The sequence below is a fragment of the Macaca thibetana genome, chromosome 17 (assembly GCF_024542745.1).
Source record: "Macaca thibetana thibetana isolate TM-01 chromosome 17, ASM2454274v1, whole genome shotgun sequence".
NCBI lineage: Eukaryota > Metazoa > Chordata > Mammalia > Primates > Cercopithecidae > Macaca > Macaca thibetana.
Window position 1 is genome coordinate 30,885,464 of NC_065594.1, and position 22,571 is coordinate 30,908,034.

General features: G+C 39.8%; 1 protein-coding gene and 1 long non-coding RNA gene across 4 annotated transcripts in view; one reads left to right on the forward strand and one right to left on the reverse strand.

The window, feature by feature from the left end:
- LOC126940490 (uncharacterized) overlaps positions 1-22,571 on the forward strand; it is a 247,711-nt gene that overhangs the window by 124,413 nt on the left and 100,727 nt on the right. The gene's annotated exons all lie outside the window — the stretch shown is intronic.
- On the reverse strand, positions 150-21,981 carry CKAP2 (cytoskeleton associated protein 2). Of its 3 annotated transcripts, none has more exons than XM_050766285.1 (9): positions 21,693-21,981; positions 20,718-20,802; positions 16,256-16,334; positions 15,304-16,172; positions 14,643-14,847; positions 11,733-11,903; positions 8,435-8,504; positions 2,722-2,977; positions 150-1,906 (listed from the first exon to the last, which is right to left on the reverse strand). In XM_050766285.1, the coding sequence occupies exons 1-9, from the start codon at positions 21,760-21,762 to the stop codon at positions 1,660-1,662; spliced, it is 2,052 nt and encodes a 683-aa protein (XP_050622242.1). In that variant the 5' UTR covers positions 21,763-21,981; the 3' UTR covers positions 150-1,659. The 3 variants fall into 3 exon arrangements, with proteins under 3 accessions (XP_050622242.1, XP_050622243.1, XP_050622245.1); XM_050766286.1 differs by having other exon boundaries at positions 16,256-16,331; positions 21,693-21,980; XM_050766288.1 differs by lacking the exon at positions 21,693-21,981 and adding an exon at positions 21,147-21,298 and having other exon boundaries at positions 16,256-16,331.

A 22,571-nucleotide genomic window follows, 5' to 3' on the forward strand; every position in this document is an offset into this window, starting at 1 on the left:
TGGTTGAATGTTAGCACTAGGACTATTTAGAGACAGATTTTCCCCTCAGGTAAAAGTTCTATCTTGAGTTCTCTTTACAAAGGCATTTCAAGCTATGCTATACAGACAAATGAATTATATTGTATGGATACTAAAAAGCTGAGAGTGTATCAAAGCTTGAACTTTATTTCAAAATGGCATTATTTTGGGTCAAAGTATGAAAAAAGGCATAGTTATGTTTTTGTTAAAGTGAAAAAAATTAGGTAAAGTTTATATAAGTAGACTGATGATTTTTGAAAATATACCATTAAGCATGTACTTCAGTGTCAAAAACCTCAAGTCGAATCTTACAATGTATTTCATATTTCAAAAGGAAAACTAAAATTCATTCACTGTGGTTAAACTGCATTTCATAAAATAATTGTTGAAATAAACTTCATTGAAACATCATTATACAGATATTTTAATAGTATATATATCAGGTACACAGAATAAAAGTCCTACTCTCTAGAACATGAGAAGTCAATAAATAGAAAAAGAGATATACAAATGGAATGAACATAAAAACGACTAAGCATGTGATCTTCAACCACATTCATACAGTTTTTAAACTAATCTTTTACAATTAAAAAGTCACTTATTTGAAACTGCAGAGTTGACAGATATGTGCCATATAATTATCAGTTTGGAACCTTACAAAACAACTTTAGTAGTGTTATTTATGTGTGGAGAGAAAACTGTGTATGTAACTATCATGTTTCGGGGGACATGACTTAACAGTGAAGTTTTTATGTTACAGGGAACAAAACAAGTATTAGTATCAGGTATTTTAGAAATGCTGTCTAAACTAGAATGACATTTATTCAGTATGATATATTCTTTCCCTAACTCCATCCTAATTGTTTAAAATCTATCAAGTGAAGTTACAGAAGTTAAACCACTAAATCTGGCATCTTTCCTTTCTCACACAAAGTATCTTCTCTTAGAAATGGGATATTTAATTAAGTATCCTTCTTGGTGACCCCAATTATAATCTAAAGAGGCCACGAGACCACAGACTACTACTGACAAAAAGTGACAGTACACTTTTCATCAATCAACAGACAGTCCAAGGGACACAAGAGAACACAAGTCTGGGTAACATGAATTTGGTAAGAAAGCAAGCTAAACCTCCTGTGTCTTAGTACTCCAAGTGAGTCATTCTATACAATTTTTGATTAATCCAAGAAAGGCCAAAAAAAAAAAAAAAAAGCATTCTGTTTAAAGGCAGAGGTACATCATCACTTTTAAAAACATGTCAAGGCAAACATACACATTTTACCTAGAATACCTCATTTGCTAATGATGCATCATTACTGTACTTATATTTAGTAAAGTGAACAGGGTAGTATTATAACCTGTTTATATTCAAGGAACATAGTAAACTAGCTGACAAAATTTACCTATCTTAAAGAAAAAAAAAACAGTCGGTTGAGATTGACAAGGTGGGATTATGTTTCCAATGCACAGCAGGACAACTCTTGCCATAACATGAATGTTAATAAAGGAGCTCACTGCCGTGAATACTTAGGATACATAGGTACATGGCCAACTCCAGACCTAAGGGCAATATAAAGCTACTCAAAACAAAATACCCCACACATAATAAAAACCCCGTTCCCTATAAGAGCTTTATTTCTCTTATGGTATTTCAGCCTCATAGTACACCCGGCACAGTGCTGCATTAGGGCGGCATACAAAAGCATCGGTTTCTCTTCCCAACTCCGTTAGCTGTTCCAATGAAGACACACAAGGATAATGATCTTTTAACATATCTGGCAATCTAGAAGTTTTCTCTTGAAGACGTCGAGAACGTCTCACTGGTGTTAAAAACTTCAGCTCTTTAAATGCAGAATTTGTTTCATCAAACTGCACCTTCTTTTTCACACTGAAAATTAAAACAATATTCCCAGAGTTCAAAAATATGTTAACATTTTTACTCTGTACTTTCATGATATGTACCATACTATATAGCTTGTATGTTATAACCACGTAAAAGCATGTAATTGTCTTTTAGAGAGGTACTATAAGCTCACTGAAGTGAGAAACTTACCCTTTTCTCAATCCGTCATTACAACCTGTACACAGTAGATACCTGAGTATCTGTAGAACTGGCTAATTCCTGAATGCCAAAACCTACTCTTATTAATAACACACAGATTCAAGTAAAATAAAAAAAAAAGTTTTCTTTTTCAACATGGCAATAGTTAGTGAAAGTAAATACAGTATTTAAGAGGTGAAATGTTCTCATGACATTCTAGTTGTTTAAAAGCTTTTCTGCTTTCTTTTTTGTTCTGAGACAGGGTCTTGCTCTGTCATCCAGGCTGGAGTGCAGTGGCATGATCCTGGCTAACTGCAACCTCTGCCTCCTGAGATCAAGTGATCCTCCCACCTCAGCCTCCCAGGTAGCTGGGCCTACAGGCACACACCACCTTGCCCAGCCAATTTTTTTTGTATTTTTTTGTAGAGATGGGGATTTGCCATGTTGCCCAGGATAGTCTTGAACTCCTGGGCTCAAGTGATCTGTCTCCCTCGGCCTCCCAAAGTGCTGAAATTACAGGCGTGAGATACCATGCCTGGCCTGAAAACTTTTCTATATTAACACACGGTAGCTGTAATCTGAAGCTATCTCAAAGATTTTTAAATGCCATAATTATTATCCCCAAGCATGAAAACAAATCATAGTACATTTTAAAAGTTTACCTTTGCAAGTATGGCGTACTAGACACATTATATTTAATCAAGCAACTTGTCCTCGTATCTGTATTGGGGGTTTTAACATCATGGGTTGGATCTTTTGTTTTGTTCTCTTGCTCTTTTTCACAATCTTGAAATAGCAAATTTCTATGATGTTTACTCTCCATTTCCAGTTTTTCTGGATCTACATCAACACCTGTATCTTCAATACTGACTTCTTTGACTTCTTCCTTGGTTGCACAAGCCTTCTCCATATTTTCTCCTATAGAAGATATATTTATAGATTAAGCTTTTGGCTGAATTTTAAGAACAAAATCAGAAGACATTAAAGGTGTTCCTAGTTGGCCAAATTTTCAAAATAAAAGAACACAATTGCCATCTCTGAACCATTTCTTTTCCTCAGCAAATACTGCTGCCAAGTATATAACAAATAATATTATGAAATGAAATAAATGCTATATATGAAATAAGAACAAAGGATTATTAAAACCCACAAAAAGAAACAACTAACTTTGCTTGTGCTATAGGGAGATGGTTAGGGAATGCTTGACAAGCGACATTTAGGCTGGGTCTTAAAAATGAGTACTTGACCAAGACCAAGGAAGACAACCTTCATATGGCACATAAAAGAAAACGATCTATTAACATAACATTAAAGAGCCAGTGTGTTTAGAATATAGGGTAAGGAGCAAGGTTAGGAGTGGGAGCAGGAGGTGTTGAGCTTAGATAGGTAAGCAAGAGCTGGATTTTAATGAGCTTTATATGAAAGAAGGTTGGTAAAAACAATTCACCAGAGACAGATATAATTAAATTTGGTCAATGTAAAGGACTGTCTAGAATGGCAGAGAATGAAAAGTAACAATCTGTGATGGCAAGATGACAAGGTTGTTGTAATAGCCTAAGTAAGGAAGAGGTCGGACAGGAAGGAAGGGTCCAATCTGAGAAATATTTCTGAGAACATTCTTTTTTTTTTTTTTTAGAGACAGGGTGTCTGCTGTTCTGTCACCCAGGATGGAGTGCAGTGGCGTAATCTTAGCTCACTGCAGCCCCAAATTCCCAGGTTCACGTGATCCTCCTGCCAAAGCCTCCCAAGTAGCTGGGACTACAGGTGTGTGCCACCATACCCAGCCAATTTTTACATTTTTTGGTAGAGATGGGGTCTCACTATGTTGCCAAGGCTGGTCTCCAATTCTTGACCTCAAGCGATTCTTCCACCTTGGCCCTCTGGTGTTGGGATTATAGGCGTGAGCCACCACATCCACCCAAGTCAGAACTTATTAACAAATGAATGCATGACTGTGTAGAAATGAGTGTGCAAATGTGTTAGGAGCATCTTGTCTAAAATTTCTTAAGAGTCATAAATGCCAGAGAAGGGTTTTTCTTTTCTTTTGTGGGAGAAAGGGATGTTGGGTATGGAAAAAGGATGTTGGGTATGGGAATGCAGTGAGGGCAGACAAAGGGTTCAAAACAAAACATGTTAGGCTGGAAATACTTGTGAGACATCCTGGTAAATCCACTGAGCTGAAAAAAACCTCTGGATCTAATTATTAGGAAAATTATTAAAAATTTTTACTAAGAGAAGTTTTAGTTGCACGACAGTGACTGGGTTTTAAGTGGAAGTTGAAGAAGAGAGAAAATAATATAGATTAATTCAACAAATATTTAAGTGCCAAATATGTGCCAGGCATTGCATTTAGCACAGGAGACTCAATGGTGAAGAACATCAGACATTGTCCTTATCTATTGAGTTTACATAATGCAAAAGACAGGACAAACAACTAAATAGAAAGCAATCAAATGCATCAAATACTGCATAGGGAAGAAAAAGGGAGCACAAAACAGATGCACTAAACCTAGGCTGAGAGGAGAGGGGATGGTATATCAGGGAAATCATCAGGGAAGGCTACTCCAAGGAAGTGACATTTGAATTGAAGTCTAAAGGATAAGTAGAAATTAAGAAAAAGCAGAAGATTGTCTCGGAGAGACCTGGAGGGAAAAGAGAGTATAACCCCTTTCAGGAAATGGAAAAAAAGAAAGAGAAATTCAGGGATGTAGGGGAGAGGGAAAGAGAAGAGGCTGGACTCAGGAATTTATGCAGATGAGTGACAGAGCATTTAGGCTGCAGTGTTGAGAATGGATTGGAATGAAGGAAGAGCAGAGAGGCAGGAAACTTAAGTTTGAAGGCCACTGTTATAGTCTAGGTAAGAGTGTAGGTCATCTTGACTATAAAAAAGAGAGTAAGGATGGAGTGAAGTAGATCTTAAGAGATACTTAGGAAGTTAAACTGAATTTGATCAGCTGGGGAAAAAGGGTTGGGAACTGGGAAAGAAAGAAGGAGTAAACAATCACACCAAGATTCTGACCTGGACAACCAGACAGGGCCATTCATTAAGACAGAGAACTAAAAGAAGAATCAAGTTTAGGGGAAAATTATGTGTTCAAGTTTGGCTATTTGTGTTTGAGGTAGCTGTGAAACACCCACGTGGTGCTTGTTTCTTCTTATTTGTCCTTTTTTTTTTTTAACCCTCTTCTGAACTACTTCGACCACTTACGGTCTTTTGCTGTTCACAAATAACTGATTTGTGAAATTGGTTTTATACCCAGAACTTACAATTATACATTTAAGAAAACCAAGTTTATGGATAGCTCCTTCCCCTATCTAAAGACTAATCAAATATTATACCTGCTAGAAAACACCAACTAGTATTATCCTATAAGATAGGAAGAGCAACTTAATCAGAATACTGCTTTCATCTTTCCACGTATCTCCAGAGACAGAATTATAAGACCTTTTTATGAAATTTGAATTTCCACTTCGCTGTCTTTTGTGAATAAGAGACAGGACGGGGTTATTTTCTTTTTCTTTTTTTTTCTTTTTGACACAGAGTCTCACTGTCACCAGGTTGGAGTGCAGTGGTGCGATCTCGGCTCACTGCAACCTCCACTTCCCGGGTTCAAGATATTCTCCTGCCTCAGCCCCCCAAGTAGCTGGGATTACAGGCATGTGCCACCACGCCCAGCTAATTTTTGTAGTTTTAGTGGAGACGGGATTTCATCATGTTGGCCAGCATGGTCTCAATCTCTTGACCTCGTGATCCACCCGCCTCGGCCTCCCAAAGTGCTGGGATTACAGAGGCATGAGCCACCGTGCCCGGCCAGGACTGGGTTATTCTTAAACTTTTCTCCTCCTTTTGTTTGTGGTATACTAGTCTTTCCTCGGTTTCCCCTTCTCTCCTTGCTTCTCAAGCTCCTTCACTAAATACTACTAGTAAGATCAGATCATATAGATGTTCCGTATGTTACCTTGGTACATATTAGCAGTCACCATAAATTGAAATAATCCCTGATGAACTAAGCACACTGCCATTAGAAGCATGACCTCCAACATAGCCATTAGCATAGTAATTAGCACAGCCATTAACATATTAACACCAATGAACAGATTTTTGTTTTTTTCAGTTAATACATGTAATCAAAAACTCACATAACGTACTTAATTTAGACCTTTTTTTTTTTGAGACACAGTCTTGCTCTGTCGCCCAGGCTGGAGTGCATTGGCGCAATCTCAGCTCACTGCAAGCTCTGCCTCCCAGGTTCACGCCATTCTCCTGCCTCAGCCTCCCGAGTAGCTGTGTCCACAGGTGCCCGCCACCACGCCCAGCTAATTTTTTGTATTTTTAGTAGAGACAGGGTTTCACTGTGTTAGCCAGGATGGTCTCCATATCCTGACCTGGTGATCTGCCCACCTCGGCCTCCCAAAGTGCTGGGATTACAGGCGTGAGCCACCGAGCCTGGCCTTAATTTAGAACTTTAGTATGCTCTTTGATTTTTTTTTTTAAGGTTTAGCCCTTCAACCTAGATCTCTACATCTTAAATTAATTTTGCATACTAAATTAATTAAGGGTACTAATTAATTAGTTAATTAAACTAATTAATTAAAGGGTACTAATACTGTTCTGGAAAGCAAAAAGTTCAAACTGTTGGCCAGGCACTGTGGCTCACACCTGTCATCCCAGCACTTTGGAAGGCCAAGGTGGACGGATCACCTGAGGTCAGGAGGTAAAGACCAGCCTGCCTAACGTGGCAAAACCCCATCTCTACTAAAAATACAAAATTAGACGGGCTTGGTGGCGCATGCCTGTAATCCCAGCTACTCAGGAGGCTGAGGCAGGAGAATCGCTTGAACCCAGGAGGCGGAGGTTGCAGTGAGCCGAGATTGCGCCCCTGAATTCCAGCCTGGGCAACAGAGCAAGACTCTTTCAAAAAAAAAAAAGAAAGAAAAAGTTCAAACTGTTTGACTCTTGTTAAAATTAATAAAAAGAAAACAACTAGATACATAGGCAATGGTATATAATATGCACTCAAATATTTGTTGACTGTAAAATATACGGTTATAGCAAATAATTGGAAACCATTTTTCTAAAGTTAAGTAATGACTACAGTTTAATGAATTTTCTATGTGTCATCAACTATGAAACTTTATATTATTTCATTCAATGGTCCCCAAAAATCTGTATTTTACAGAAAAGAGGGTATTTTTTGCCTAAAGTCATATCAACTGGCATAAACTTTATCTGAATCTTAAAATGTTTTTATGACTGGCAACTAATGAATCTCTTATCTCCATCTACTATCCCCAGCAAAGAGAATTCCTGAATGAGCTCTTCTAGCCAACACAACAGATCACAGAATGTAACAGGTGAAAAGTCTAGATACCTAGTCAAACTGCCTCATTTTTAAGGCAGACAATTAAAGCCTAGAGAGACGATGCAACTTTCACAGACATTCAGTGACAAATCTAAATATTGAGCCAGATCTCCTAATTAAAAATACTACATAAAGCCACTCTATCTCAGAGGTAGGTCAACGGAAGTAGGAGGAAAGAAAACAACCTATATATTTTAATAATCAAAAAAGATAAAAGAAAAACTAATTCAGCAAAGAAACAATAAAACTACAATTCACAATGAAATACCATCTCACACCAGTCAGAATGGCTATCCTCAAAAGGACAAAAAATAACAGATGCTGGCACAGTTGTGGAGAAAACGGAATGCGTTTACGTTGTTAGTGGGAGAGTAAATTAGTTCAACCATTGTGGAAGACAGTGTGGCCATTCCTCAAAGACCTAGAGACAGAAATACTTTCGATCTAGTAATCCCATTACTGGGTATATACCCAAAGGATTATAAAATCATTCTACTATAAAGACACATCCACGCATATGTTTACTGCAGCACTATTCACAATAGCAAAGGCATAGAATCAATCCAGATGCCCATCAATGATAGACTGGATAAAGAAAATGTGGTACACATACACCATGGAATACTATGCAGCCATAAAAAGGAACGAGATCATGTGCTTTGCAGGAACATGGATGGAGCTGGAGGCCATTATCCTGAGCAAACAAACACAGGAACAGAAAACTAAATACTGCATGTGGGAGTTAAGTGATGAGAACACATGGACACCTCAAGAACACACACACTGGTGCACATGGGAGGGTGGAGAAGGGAGAGGATCAGGAAAAATAATGGACACGAGGCTTAATACCTCGGTGAGGAAATAAGCTGTAAAACAACCCCCCATGACACACATTTACCTTTATAACAAACCTGCACATCCTGCACATGTATTCCTGATCTTAAAAGTTAAAAAACAACAACAACAACAAAACTACAATTCACTTGAAGGAAACAAAAGAACTAAAACTTACCTAAATTAGCTTTTTCTTGACTCTTCATTGTTAGAATATCTACAATCGTGTGTCGCATCTCTTCAATAGGCTTAATTTTTTAAATGAATAAAGCAGATCCATGTAAGTTTTATTTTCTCTGACATTAACTAGGTATCCAAGTTGTGATTAAAACTTCATACCGTATTTTAAAGTAAGGGAGTGGCTCTTAAACCATGCTTCTCAGACCACTTAATAATTAAGATTGAAAAATGGCTGTCTTGGCTGGGCGCGGTGGCTCACGTATGTAATCCCAGCACTTTGGAAGGCCGCAGGCGGATCACGAGGTCGAGAGATTGAGACCATCCTGGCTAACACGGTGAAACCCTGTCTCTACTAAAAATATAAAAAAATAAGCCAGGCATGGTGGCGGGCACCTGTAGTCCCAGCTACTCGAGAGGTTGAGGCAGGAGAATGGCGTGAACCCGGGAGGCGGATGTGCAGTGAGCCAAGATTGCGCCACTGCACTCCAGCCTGGGCGACACAGCGAGACTCCATTTCAAAAAAAAAAAAAAAAAGAAAGAAAAAAGAAAAATAAAAGAAAAATGGCTGTCTTTTCCAATTTATAGATTAAAAATGAAGGATAGAATTCTTTTTTTTTTGAGACAGTCTCCGTCTATCGCCAGGCTGGAATGCAGCGGGGCAATCTCAGCTCACTGCAACTTCTGCCTCCCAGGTTCAAGTGATTCTCCTGCCTCAGCCTCTCCAGTAGCTGGGATTATGGGCGCGCACCACCATGCCCAGCTAATTTTTTGTATTTTTAGTAGAGACAGGGTTTCACCATGCTGGCCAGGCTGGCCTTGAACTCCTGACCTCATGATTCGCCCGCCTTGGCCTCCCAAAGCGCTGGGATTACAGGTGTGAGCCACCACGCCCAGCGTAGATTTTCACATTTAACAACTTCCCCCATAATTTTACTTAAGCCTTGCTCCTTTTCTCTTACATTTAAGTCTATGGTTATATTTTTGTTTCATATGCTATGAAATGTATCTCTGAAGAGCTTAAGGTTGATCATCTTAACATATTCATTCACGAATTTATTAAGAGCCCATTATTTATCAGATATTATAAGCGTTTACTATGTTCCATCCAACACAATGAAGATTAGGGAAGGTGTAATTCACATTCTTATTTCCAGAACTTAGTCCTGAATTACTCAGCTATCCTGCTTTCAGTTTTCTCGGCTTCTTTTTTTTTTGAGACAGGGTGTTGCTCTGTCGACTCAGGATGGAGTGCAGTGGCACAATCATGGCTCACTGGTCTTGAACTCTAGAGCTCAAGCAATTCTTCCACTTCAGCTTCCTGCATAGCTGTGACCACAACTGTCTACCACCAAAAAAACTTTAAATTTTTTTTTTGCAGAGATGGGGGTCTCACCATCTTGCCCAGGCTGGTCTTGAACTCTTGGACTCAAACGATCCTCCCACCTCGGCCTCCCAACGTGCTGGCATTACAGCCGTGAACCATCATGCCTGGCCACTAATTTTAAGAGATAGGGTCTGTGTTGCCTAAACTCCTGGGCTTATGCAATCCTCCCACCTTGGCCTCCCAAGTAGTTGGGACTATAGGTATCTACTACTGTGCCCAGCCATCTTGGCTAATTTTGATTCTTGTTTTCCAGCAGCTTCTCCTCTGGTATTGTATCTTTCCGTTTACATTATTGCTTTGTATGTGAGCCTTGGCTCCAACTTTGCATCCTTGCTACAATGTCCTTAGTTGCCTTAAGTAATGTCCCTTCTGATACAACATAGTAGGGGCCTAACACTCCTTTCCAGGTAGCATCTATCAAATATAATTACCATTCTGAAAAGAGTTTTACACATGATAGCCACTGAGACATTATCTGCTGAATATCTGATTTTTTACTTAAGTGGAAAGTCAAATAGCATTTGTTGATTTTGTTGAGACAACGGTGAATACATCTTTCTTAAAAAAAGGAGTTTAAGCCGGGCGCAGTGGCTCAAGCCTGTAATCCCAGCACTTTGGGAGGCCAAGACGGGCGGATCATGAGGTCAGGAGATCGAGACCATCCTGGCTAACACGGTGAAACCCCGTCTCTACTAAAAAATACAAAAAACTAGCCGGGCGAGTTGGCGGGCGCCTGTAGTCCCAGCTACTCGGGAGGCTGAGGCAGGAGGATGGCGTAAACCCGGGAGGCGGAGCTTGCAGTGAGCTGAGATCCGGCCACTGCACTCCAGCCTGGGCAACAGAGCGAGACTCCGTCTCAAAAAAAAAAAAAAAAAAAAAAAAAAAAAGGAGTTTAAAAAAATTATCTATGTAAACAATCTCCAAGAATGTGTTTCTGAGAAACCTGGATTAAAACGAAACATATTTTAAGAACATGTATCCACGAAAAAAAAAAAAACCCAACCACACAAACTCAAGAAATGATTTATTCTACACCCAAAGCTTTGTGTAGCAATAGGCTGGAAGAGGTAAGGAGTATGGTATCAAATCATTATAGAGGTAATAATGTTCCAGAAACTGGTTTATTGCCATTTTCTGTATGCAGACAGGATCAATCTATACAGTATAGATATAGCAGTACATTTGGGTTTACTTTTTTTTTTTTTCTTTTTTTGAGACAGAGTCTTGCTCTGTCGCCCAGGCTGGAGCGCAGTGGCGCGATCTCGGCTCACTGCAAGCTCCGCCTCCCAGGTTTACGCCATTCTCTTGCCTCAGCCTCCCTAGTAGCTGGGACTACAGGCGCCCGCCACCTCGTCTAGCTAGATTTTTCTATTTTTGTAGAGACGGGGTTTCACTGTGTAAGCCAGGATGGTCTCGATCTCCTGACCTCGTGATCCGCCCATCTCGGCCTCCCAAAGTGCTGGGATTACAGGCTTGAGCCACCGCGCCCAGCCTGGGTTTACTCTTAAAGTGAAAGAGTTCTCTCACAAAACCAAGAGAGCTTGATAACATTTAAAAAGCTAATTTCATCCCTTTTGCTTTATATTCAATAAACAAATTTTAATATTACATTCAGTCTCCCCATAAATTTTCAACCAGGAAATGCATACAATAATATGCTAAGACATTTCATGCAGAAAGTTTCACTAAATATACATTTCAGCTTATACCCACTTTCTAAAGTCTGATTATTCCCAGTACAGGAATAAAAGACTTAGAAGGCCAACAAACAGCAATCTTTGTGGCCTTTAAACATTTACAACTACTACATATACAACCACAATTTTCTCAAGCTATGTTGTGATGTGTTTCAAATTAATTCCAAATTGTCTGCTACACTGTAATCGTAAAGATCAGCAAATGTTTATCTTACCTGAGCCCCTGCCAGAATGGCTTTCTCATAGATTGCAATAATATTTTCAATAGGACTTGTGAGTGGTTCAATAAGTGCAAGACATATCCAATACTTAACAAGCTTTTTGGCATCTGGAATATTTTTAATCAGGTCATTCAGTGTGACCAGTATGTCTTCTTTTGGACATCCCTAAAAGAGCAAGAAATAATGTGTGTAATATTTTTTAGCTTACAAACTATGAACAATAATTGAGCCTACTATAGTCAAGATCAATGATAAAGATAGCCATAAGCATAAAACAAAAAAAATGAAATATTAGTTGAGACATTTATTAGTAAGAAATGAACATTTATTTGGTCTTGATTTTATTCTCATATATATTGAGGGATTCCATTTGTTAATACCTTAAACCAAATGTTTATGAGTCAGAATAGCCTGCAGAGTTTTTTTTTCCTCTTAATTGTCTTCGTCAGGTTTTGATATTAAGATTAAAATGAATCTGTAATGGTTTATGTCAGAGTTACATACAGTTAAATAGTAGGGCAGAAAAAATTCATAGTATCAAAAGGAAAAACTTCAACTGAGCAGAAATAAACTCTGATTCTATTCTATTAGAGAATCAGTTTTCCTGATTGTAACTTTTACTGGTGTTCAGAACCACAAGTGTTCAGAACCACAAGAAGTTACAAGATGCTCATGAAGAGTAGAGGAAGGTTTGAAATAATACCTTGAATTCAGTTTTGTTATGGATCTTACATACTAGTGGGTGACCAAAACAAGATTAAAGAGCAGTCAGGAAACAAAGATATTGTCTACTATTAAACATAGTATTGTTCTGGAGCTGATTATTATACTCCATAGGATTTTGGTCTAAATAGCAAAATTCTGCAATAAATTCAAAAACATGATGTTGGCTTAGAGGAATGGGTTTTTGTTTCTGTTTTTCTTTTTTTGAGACAGAGTTTTGCTCTTGTTGCCCAGGCTGGAGTGCAATGGCACGATCTCGGCTCACTACAACCTCTGGCCTCCCAGGTTCAAGCGATTCTCCTGTCTCAGCCTTCCAAGTAGCTGAGATTACAGGTGCCCACCACCATGTCCAGCTAATTTTTGTATTTTTAGTAGAGATAGGGTTTCACCATGTTGGCCAGGCTGGTCTCAAACTCCTGACCTCGGGTGATCAGCCCACCTTGGCCTCCCAAAATGCTGGGATTACAGGCGTGAGCCACCCCACCTGGCCGGATGAATGTGATTTTTTTTTTGAGTATTTTAGGTAAGTTAATCTGTGATAATAATGACTCACACAACATTTGTGTTGCTATTCTTTGGTAAAATGTGTAATGAACGTAAGAAATAATGTGTAAATATGATGAACAGATATAAGAAACAAAATATTAGAAGCAATAATATCACCTCAGGGTATTACACATTAATTATCTCAGAGGAATCAAATATTTGTAATTCAGTAAAAAAATCCAATTATCCCTTTGATACAGGTTGAGTATCCCTAATCTGAAAATCCAAAATCTGAAATCGAAAACTTTTGAGTATCAACATCACAATGAAGATGACCATCATTAACACTGCAGACAATGTACCTATAGGTGACAAGGTGAAAACATGTGACAGGCTTATTGAAGAACTAGAGCAGCATTTATTCAGAACAGAAAAAGATATCATGTTCCTTTATAAAATCAAACAGAAACTTCTAAGACAAAAACCACTGCTAATGAGACAAGTGACTCTGAAGTAAACATCTTAAAAAGCCATCCAGCAGAATGACTCCTTATCCCTAGAGGACCCACTTCCTGGTCCTTCAACTGCTTCTGATGTTTCTTCTCACCTAAAAAATAAAATACAGTGTAAAATACCTCTTAATTAAACACAACATCATAGATGGAGATTGAAAACATGCTGCTGTTTGTTGTTGCTATTGTCTAACAGCTGATACAGGTGTTCTGATGATGCTACTGTGCTGCTTAGTTACTCTGAACATATTTTTCACTGTATTAATGTGTCTTTTTTTAAACTGTTAAGTAATTATGTGTGAATAAGTGCAAGAGAATAATTGCTTATTGGTAGCACAGTAATTCAGAGTGAGGAATGATGGTGTTGCCAAACAACCAGACTATCCCATGGGTGGCTGACAAAGTGACACCTTAGTTTTCTGATGGTTCAAAGTACACAAACTTTGTTTCATGCACAAAATTATAAAAAATATTATATCTTTAGGCTACATGTATAAGCTATATATAAAACATAAATGAGGCCGAGGGCAGTGGCTCACACCTGTAATCCCAGCACTTTGGGAGGCTGAGGCGGGTGGATCATATGAGGCCAGGAGTTTAAGACCAGCCTGGCCAACATGGTGAAACTCCGTCCCTACTAAAAATACAAAAAATTAGCCAGGCATGTGGTGCACGCTTGTAATCCCAGCTACTCTGGAGGTTGAGGCAGAATGGCTTCAACCCAGGAGGCAGAAGTTACAGTGAGCTGAGATCATACCACTGCACTCCAGCTTGGGTGAGAGTGAGACTCTGTCTCAAAAGCAAAAAACAAACGTAAATCAATTCTGTGGATCTCATCCCCAAGATAACTCATTATGTACATGCAAATATTCCAAAATCTAACAAAAAACATTTTCAGTTACTTCTGGTCCCAAGCATTTTGGATAAGGGATACTCAACCTGTATATTTATATGAACTCAATGCAAAATGTAGTCAATTAAGGCTAATAAGCTCACAATTAATAAACGAAGCAGTGTATCTCACAATTAAGTAATTGTTAAAATAATCTCACAGTTAATGTTAAGTCAACATAGTATTACCAACATCTCCTGGTCAAAAAGACTGACAATATGATTTAGTGAAACAATGTTTATGAAGGTAATTTGCAAACTATAAAATGCTAAGCAAATATAAAGACTCTACCTCATTAATCAAGTTCAGGCATTCAGAAAATGTGTTGTTTACTTTTTCAGTAAATAATCTTTGTTCATCTTCTTCTGCCATGGTAGTCCAAAAAGACCCAACTGGTTTTTCATTTTGTCCTTCAGGCTCATGCTGAGTAACTACTGAGTTAGGGGGCCTTTTCAGAACTCTTCCTTTGCCAGCTTTCCACTCACTCAGACGAGCTCTATAGTTAGAAGCAGATATAAATATTACTTTGAAATCGCTGTCAGAACTCTGTCAAATAGAGGAAAAGTTAAAAAAAAAAAGAAGAAAAAGTATGATTTTTAAGTAATCTTACTCTAGTGGCACATATATAGTTCACAAGCTTGATGAAATATTAAACATATCAAGGTCAATTATGCTCAATGATTCCATTAATGCATTTTTTGATTTGAGATTATAAAGTATTTCCCAACTATTATTAAAGCATTTACCTTAGATTTTAAAAAAGCAACCTTAGAAAACATATTCAAACACAAAAACTTTCAGGTCATATTGCTCCACAATACAAATTTGCCTGCATACGACAGAAGAGAAACCATGAAAGAAAATTCTAATGCAGTCAAGGAAATTATAAGCCAAATCTACAAACAGTACTTGATTGAAAACTAAGGTAATAAAGAAAATTACATCTACTTACTTTCTCTCTTCTGAGGTTTCTTTGGGCTGAGCTGATCTGCTATCAACAGTTGCTTTCCCTGTAGTATGTCTTCGCTGGTCAACAGGCTTTGACTTTTCCATCAGTTTATCATTAGACAATGAAACAGGCCTGGTTACAACTTCAGATGCTATGCATCTTGATAGTGTCTTATTTCTTATTATATTTTGAGAAGAACTGGTTTTGACACTAGATAAAGCTGTTTTTGATTGTAATAGTTCTTTTTCACGAGGCCCTTTCCGGATTGTAACATTGGCAGAGGTTCTACTGATGCCTTGTTTCACAGTGTCCTGGGTATTACTGTGATGACTTCTAATAGGAGGTCGCACAAGTTGTGTGTTCTGAGATGTAGTGCTCACAAATTTAGTAGTGGCAGCCATATTGGAGGATCTATTACTTTTCACTGTTACACTGCTGGTGTTTACAGGCTGAGGCTTTGTGGCCTTAGGGATAGTGGCTGAAAGTTTCTTTGTTGCTGCAAAACTCTCATCTTTGACTTGTAAAGGTTTCCTAAATGAATTAATTTTAGACTGAACAATCTGGCCACGATAAGATCCAAGCACAGGTTTCTTGGGTACGTTAGCATCTTGCTTTGGTTTTTCTGTAGTCATTTGTTTCTTTTTACCATTGTTTTTAAGGTGAAATGCCTGACTTAATGTCATATGTTGACTTTGGGGATCACCTTCAGTTAGTAACAAATGCGGAGTCTGATTATTATCCTTAGATTTATGCGTGTCAATTACTACAGTTGAATTGGTTAGTTCATTTGAAGGTTTTAAAGGAATGCAATTTTTCTCCACTGTTGTATTATTTTTGCTCTCTGCAGGTCTCGTCATATTTTCTTTATCAGCCTAAAAGAATTATTTAAGAAAAGTGTTTAGGAAAGGCAAAACGGAAAGGGGGACCATTTAGGAGTGCTATGTCCACATCTTACCATTTTTGTTTTAAGTTTCAGCACTTTAGTCCCTTCTTGAACTTGGTCCTCAGATGTCACAACTCTCCGACCTCTACTACTTAAAAACAAACAAAATGATTAATCAATCAATCCTGTACCAAGGAGGCTTCCTGTTGGGGAGGAAGAAGAGGGCAATGTTAACAATTAACTGACTTACTAATTTTAAATTTAATAAAGACCTGAGTTAAAATTTGTCCTAAGCAAGTTTTTTTTTTTTTTTGGGATGGAGTCTTGCTCTGTCACCCAGGCTGGAGAGCAGTGGCATGATCTCGGCTCACTGCAACCTCTCTGCCTCCCGGGTTTCAAGTGGGTCTCCTGCCTCAGCCTCCTGAGTAGCTGGGATTACAGGCACATGCCACCTCACCCAGCTGATTTTTGTATTTTTAATAGATACAGGATTTCACCATGTTGGCCAGGCTGGTCTTGAACTTCTGACCTGAGGTGATCTGCCTACTATGGCCTCCCAAAGTGCTGTGATTACAAGTGTGAGCCATCACGCCCAGCCCTAAGCAAAACTTTTAATTATTTTTAATAGTGTAAACAGGTTGGGCGCAGTGGTTCAAGCCTGTAATCCTAGCACTTGGGAGGCCGAGGTGGGCAGATCATGAGGTCAGGAGATCAAGACCATCCTGGCTAACACGGTGAAACCCTGTCTCTACTAAAAATACAAAAAATTAGCAGGGCGTGGTGGCGGGGGCCTGTAGTCCCAGCTACTAGGGAGGCTGAGGCAGGAGAATGGCGTGAACCTCGGAGGCGGAGTTCGCAGTAAGCTGAGATTGCGCCACTGCACTCCAGCCTGGGTGACAGAGCGAGACTCCATCTCAAAAAAAAAAAAAAAAAAAAAAAAATAGTGTAAACAAATGGCTGAGGAATTTAAAGATATTTTCTAAAAGTCCTAACACTTTCTGTCCACAGAATTTGTAAATACTTAATAATCTTATTTCAAATCATTCTCAAGTCATTCAAACAAGTCTTCAAATAACCTTTAGTGATACCTCCTTGGGTTAGTTTTAAGTACTTAGTAACAGATGTACTACATTGAAAAAACTTTTATAAAAAAGAGCCCTCCCAAAAGTGATTCAAAAATTACCATATGCCATTCACAGCTTAATGTATATTAGGATACATTAAGAATATGGACTGCTGGTTGTGGTGGCTCATGCCTGTAATAGCAGCACGTTGGGAGGCTGAGGTGGGGGGGATTACTTGACCTCAGGAGTTCGAGAGAGCCTGGGCAACACAACAAAACCCCGTCTCTACAAAAAATAAAAAATTAGTTGGGTGTGGTGGTGGGTGCCTGTAGTCCCAGCTACTTGGGAGGCTGGGGAGGGAGGACTGCTTGAGCCTGGGAGTTGAGGCAATGAGCCAAGATCCCACCCCTGCACTCAAGGCTGGGTGACAGAGTGAGATCATTTCTCAAAAAAAGAACCTTAGTTTCTAGGCGGTATTGCAAAGAAAATCCCTCCTCAAGAAACTGACCTAACTCATTTTTATAGCTATAAACTGGCCAAGGCAGACTGTGAGCATCTCTTAGCAGGTGATTGTCTCTACCAAAATCACAAAATTTGGCCAGGCATGGTGGCAAATGCTTGTAATCCCAGCTACCCTGGAGGCTGAGGCAGGAGAATCGCTTGAACCCAGAAGGCAGAGGTTGCAGTGAGCTGAGATCGCACCACCGCACTATAGCCTAGGCGACACAACGAGGCTCCGTCTCAAAAAAAACAAAAAAAAGTATATTTTACATTTGACATAATTTAGTAGTTAATAAATTTTGTTTACATTGCTTTCATATCTATTTGTTCTGTCAGCTTGGAGAAGGTACAGAACTTTGACATACCCTGTACTATACATTTTGAACAATGGTGAAAGAAGATAAAAATGTGCCACTTAACAGGGTATCTTAGTAGCTAACTTCTAGCTAACAAAACAAAACTCAGCATGACAAGAAGAGCCCATCTTACTCACCTGTCTAGTGTGGAGACTTAATCCTATTCTGTCTTATTATAAAACCACCCTCAGAAGAGTTATCTGAAATGAGTCTTAGGATATCTATACTTTAGAGATTGTAAAATATTGTTTAATTCTGAAAAGCTGCAATACAGGTCGGCTGTCTTATTTAATATTCACTGATGAAGTGATTAACACTTAAATTGACATCTGTTTTCTTTCCTTTTTTTTTTTTTTTTGAGACGAAGTCTCGCTCTTGTCCCCCATGCTGGAGTGTGATGGCATGATTTGGCTCACTGCAACCTCCGCCTCCCGGGTTCAAGCGATTCTCCTGCCTTGGCCCTCCCTGGGATTATAGGCGCCTGACACCATGCCCAGATAATTTTTGTATTTTTAGTAGAGACAGGGTTTCACCATGTGGGCCAGGCTGGTCTAGAACTCCTGACCTCAAGTGATACACCCGCCTTGGCCTCCCAAAGTGCTGGGATTACAGGCGTTTGAGCCACTGCACCCAGCTGACATGTTTTCTGAAAGGAATAAATGTAGTACTTAAGCCACAAGGAGTGTTTTAGAATTTTCTTTTCTTCCTATTATGTTTAAGAGTATTATAAACCCCTGACCCTGTTGGATTCCCTATTTAAATAAGCGGTTGAGAGTCACTGACTGAATCCATATTATCTCTACTTATTCCCTAGTAATTTCATTCCATCCTAAGGTTTTTAAGTAAATATCATCTGTATACTGATCAATTCCTGAGTTTATGCTTCCAGTCCCAAACCCTCCCCTGAACTTCAGACACACAACTATTTGGCATATCTGCTTGGGTGTCTGGTTGGTACTTCAAATATAGTCAAAACAGAACTCCTAATTCCCCAGCTCCTCCTTCAGTCTTCCTATTTCAGTATATGGTTATCACCATTCATTTACTTATTCAAACCAAAAACCTAGGATCACCTTTTTGTCTTAAACAAAGAAGTAAAAGATTTATTTGTGAAGGATAAAATGTTTATTCCAAACTAAAGCAACTTATTAAAGTTAGAAATTATTTTTAAAATTTTAGAACGCCAAACTTACACAAAATTGCAAAAATATAAAACAGGTCAAAGAATATCTATACACTCTTTACCCAGGATCCACCTATTGTTAAAATTTTTATCCCATTTGCGTTATCATTTCCACTCTCTGAATATGTGTGTGGGTGGTATATACAATTTTTTTACCTGAGACATTTTTTTTTTGAGACGGAGTCTCGCTCTGTCACCCAGGCTGGAGTGCAATGGCGTGATCTTGGCTCACTGCAACCTCCACCTCCCAGGTTCAAGCGATTCTCCTGCCTCATCCTCCTGAGTAGCTGGGGATTACAGGCACCCACCACCACGCCTGGCTAATTTTTTGTATTTTTAGTAGAGACAGGGTTTCACTGTGTTAGCCAGGCTGGTCTTGATCTCCTGACCTCCTGATCCGCCCGCCTCAGCCTCCCAAAGTACTGGGATTACAGGTATAAGCCACTGCGCCCGGCCTAAGCCTGTAAGGATGTTATTAGTGGTTATCTCTAGAGAGTGAGGGGATCTTTTGCCTTTCTGCTTCATCTACTTTCATGGGTTTTTGTTTTTGCTACAGCTATGTACTATCTAAAATATTTTAACAAAATAATAAAGATATTTCTGTGGAGGGTTGAGCCTACAACTAATAATCTCTAAGCATTTGGGAGGGCCACCCAACTCTTCCCTGATGAACTCCCCCACACTGAGTAAAAGCTTTGCTAAATAATAGAAATACGGACCTTTGTTTGGTGTAAACAGTAAGTTGATAATCTAGTCTATGCACATACTTTGTTTTATAATTTTTTTTTTCTTAGACTGTGAACTAATTTATGTAGAAAACGATAATCTAGGCTGGGCGTGGTGGCTCACTCCTGTAATCACAGCACTTTGGGAGACTGAGGCGGGCGGATCACAAAGTCAGGAGTCCAAGACCAGCCCCGCCAACATAGTGCAACCCTGTATCTATTAAAAATACAAAAATTAGCAGGGCATGGTGGTGCTTGCCTGTACTCAGTCCCAGCTACTTGGGAGGCTGAGGCAGGAGATTCACTTGAACCCGGGAGATGGAAGTTGCAGTGAGCCAAGATCACACCACTGCACTCTAGTCTGGCAACAGAGCGAGACTCTGTCTCAAAAAAAAAAAAAAAATTAATGAAACGATGATCTAATGCTGCACCATCCAATAAAGTAACCACTAGCTAAATGTGGCTATTGAGTCTTGAAATGTGGACAGACCAAACTGAAATGTCCTGTAAGTGTAAAATAGATACCAGATTTTAAAGACGTTGTACCACAAAAAGATGTAAAATAATATGTAAGCACTTTTTAAAAAACCTTTCTAAATGTGGCTACTAGAAAATTTAAAATTACAGATATGGTTTACTTTGCATTTTTATTGGACAGATCTGATACAATTTTACAGAAGTGAAAAGAAATAAACTTGACCTTACCTGGATAACACCTCATTTTCCTGCTTGTATGCAAAAAGCGTTTTTCTTCTCAACAGATGTTCCTTGAGTTTTTGTCTTCTTTGCTCTAGATAACAAAAGGTAAGAGCTACAAATCAATATTAGTTAAAACATGAATAACGGCTAATAAATCTTGTTGACTAAATGAAGAGTTTAGTTCCAAAACTGATTCCACTTGAGGTCACATCTATATAACAGAAAATTCCCGAATTCAGTCTTGCCTTTGAGAAATCATCTTATAAGAGGCTGTTACCGTAACAGGTCCCCAAAACCCCTCTGCATAAGAATCACATTCTTTACTGTATGTGAAAAATCTGGAGAATATCATTTTCTACATACAGCTCCTGAAAGCCAAGTTTTAAGAAACTAAATGGTAGAAGTGAGGCGCTAGACTCCAAAGTTCTAATTTACCAGAACTGGGTTAGGTGAGAAGTACTTTCTTCTGCTTTCTAGTGTGTAGAATATGGGAATAACAATATTACTTTTGAAGACCCAATCAACCCTCGCTTTCCATAAAGTTGAAGGAGAAACTGTGAAATTGGAAATAATACAATGGGGGTATTTTATCCGACCCCCAGCCCTGCAGAAATTCGCTACGGACCCAAGAGGCGGAGGACTCGGCGCAGGCGCAGTCGGCCCGGGAACCCGCGCAGCCCCGCCCCCCGCGGACCCGGGGTCTCCGACACCGGTCCCGGCCGGACCTCCGCACGTTTCCCCTAGCCTAACGGATTCCTTCTTAGGAGGGCCCATCCCAGCCAGCAGCGACCGCACACTAACACCACGCAGCGGGTCCTGTTTTTATGACCCGTTCTACAAGGCCAAGAATGCTGCGGGACGAGGTCGACGCCGCGTTCAGGGCTCTCACAGAGCCGGGGAGGGGTGAAGCGCGCCAGCGCTGCCCCGAACCCCGACTGCCGGGCCCGCGCCCGCCACAGCCACCGCCACCGCGGCTTTCACCTTTGAATGCGGACTGGGCCCTCTGACTCGGGGGCAGCTGCAGGTCCTGGGGCACAGCCGGGGTGCTCATCGTAGCCTCGGGTCGGGGGATGCGTCTCCGCTTTAGCGCCTAGATAGGACTTGCTCAGACCACCGCCGCCGCACACTGCATACGCCGGCCGGGGCTAAGCCCTCGGACCGCGCGGCTGCCGTCTCCGCCCATTGGTTCCTGCGTGAATTGAATAAGCCAATGGACTTAGAGGGGCGGAGCCTGGACTGCAGTTGCCCGGGCTGATCTGGTGTCTGCCCAGTTCGGTTGGGACTGAGTCTGCAGGTTTCAAACCTAAACAGCGCTCTTCCTCCTGGACGTGCGATGGGGGAGGAGTCGACCTGCTCAGTCCCCACGACATAGCAGGACTAGATTGACAAACAACCGAGATGGGACACAGTCCCATGTGAGTCCCTCACAGTCTGGAGGAAGGCAGACGAGAAAAAGACAAAATAAGTGTTGATTGGCTGCCCTTCTTACTAAACAAAGGTGCGTTCACTGACGAGGACGTAAACACCGATCTGGCGTACCACGAGCATGTGTATATATTTCACAAATATTGCTTCATTTTGAGCATCATAACTCTGAGGTGGGACGTTGTCACCACTTTTTCCACTGAGAGGTGACAGGTTCAGAGGTTGTTTGTCCACGTTTGCACAGCGTGTGAAGGGGAACTGAAATTGGGATCTGCTTTCCATATCTTTATTCTAAGCAATTATCAAATGCAAAAAAGGGAGGAGAGGAGGAGAAACGGAAAAAATGAGGATAAACCTTATCCCCTCCTCAAGGTTATATATAATTATCCTTTAAAGATAAAATAGCATTTGTTATAGACGTTTTGTGTTTGTGCG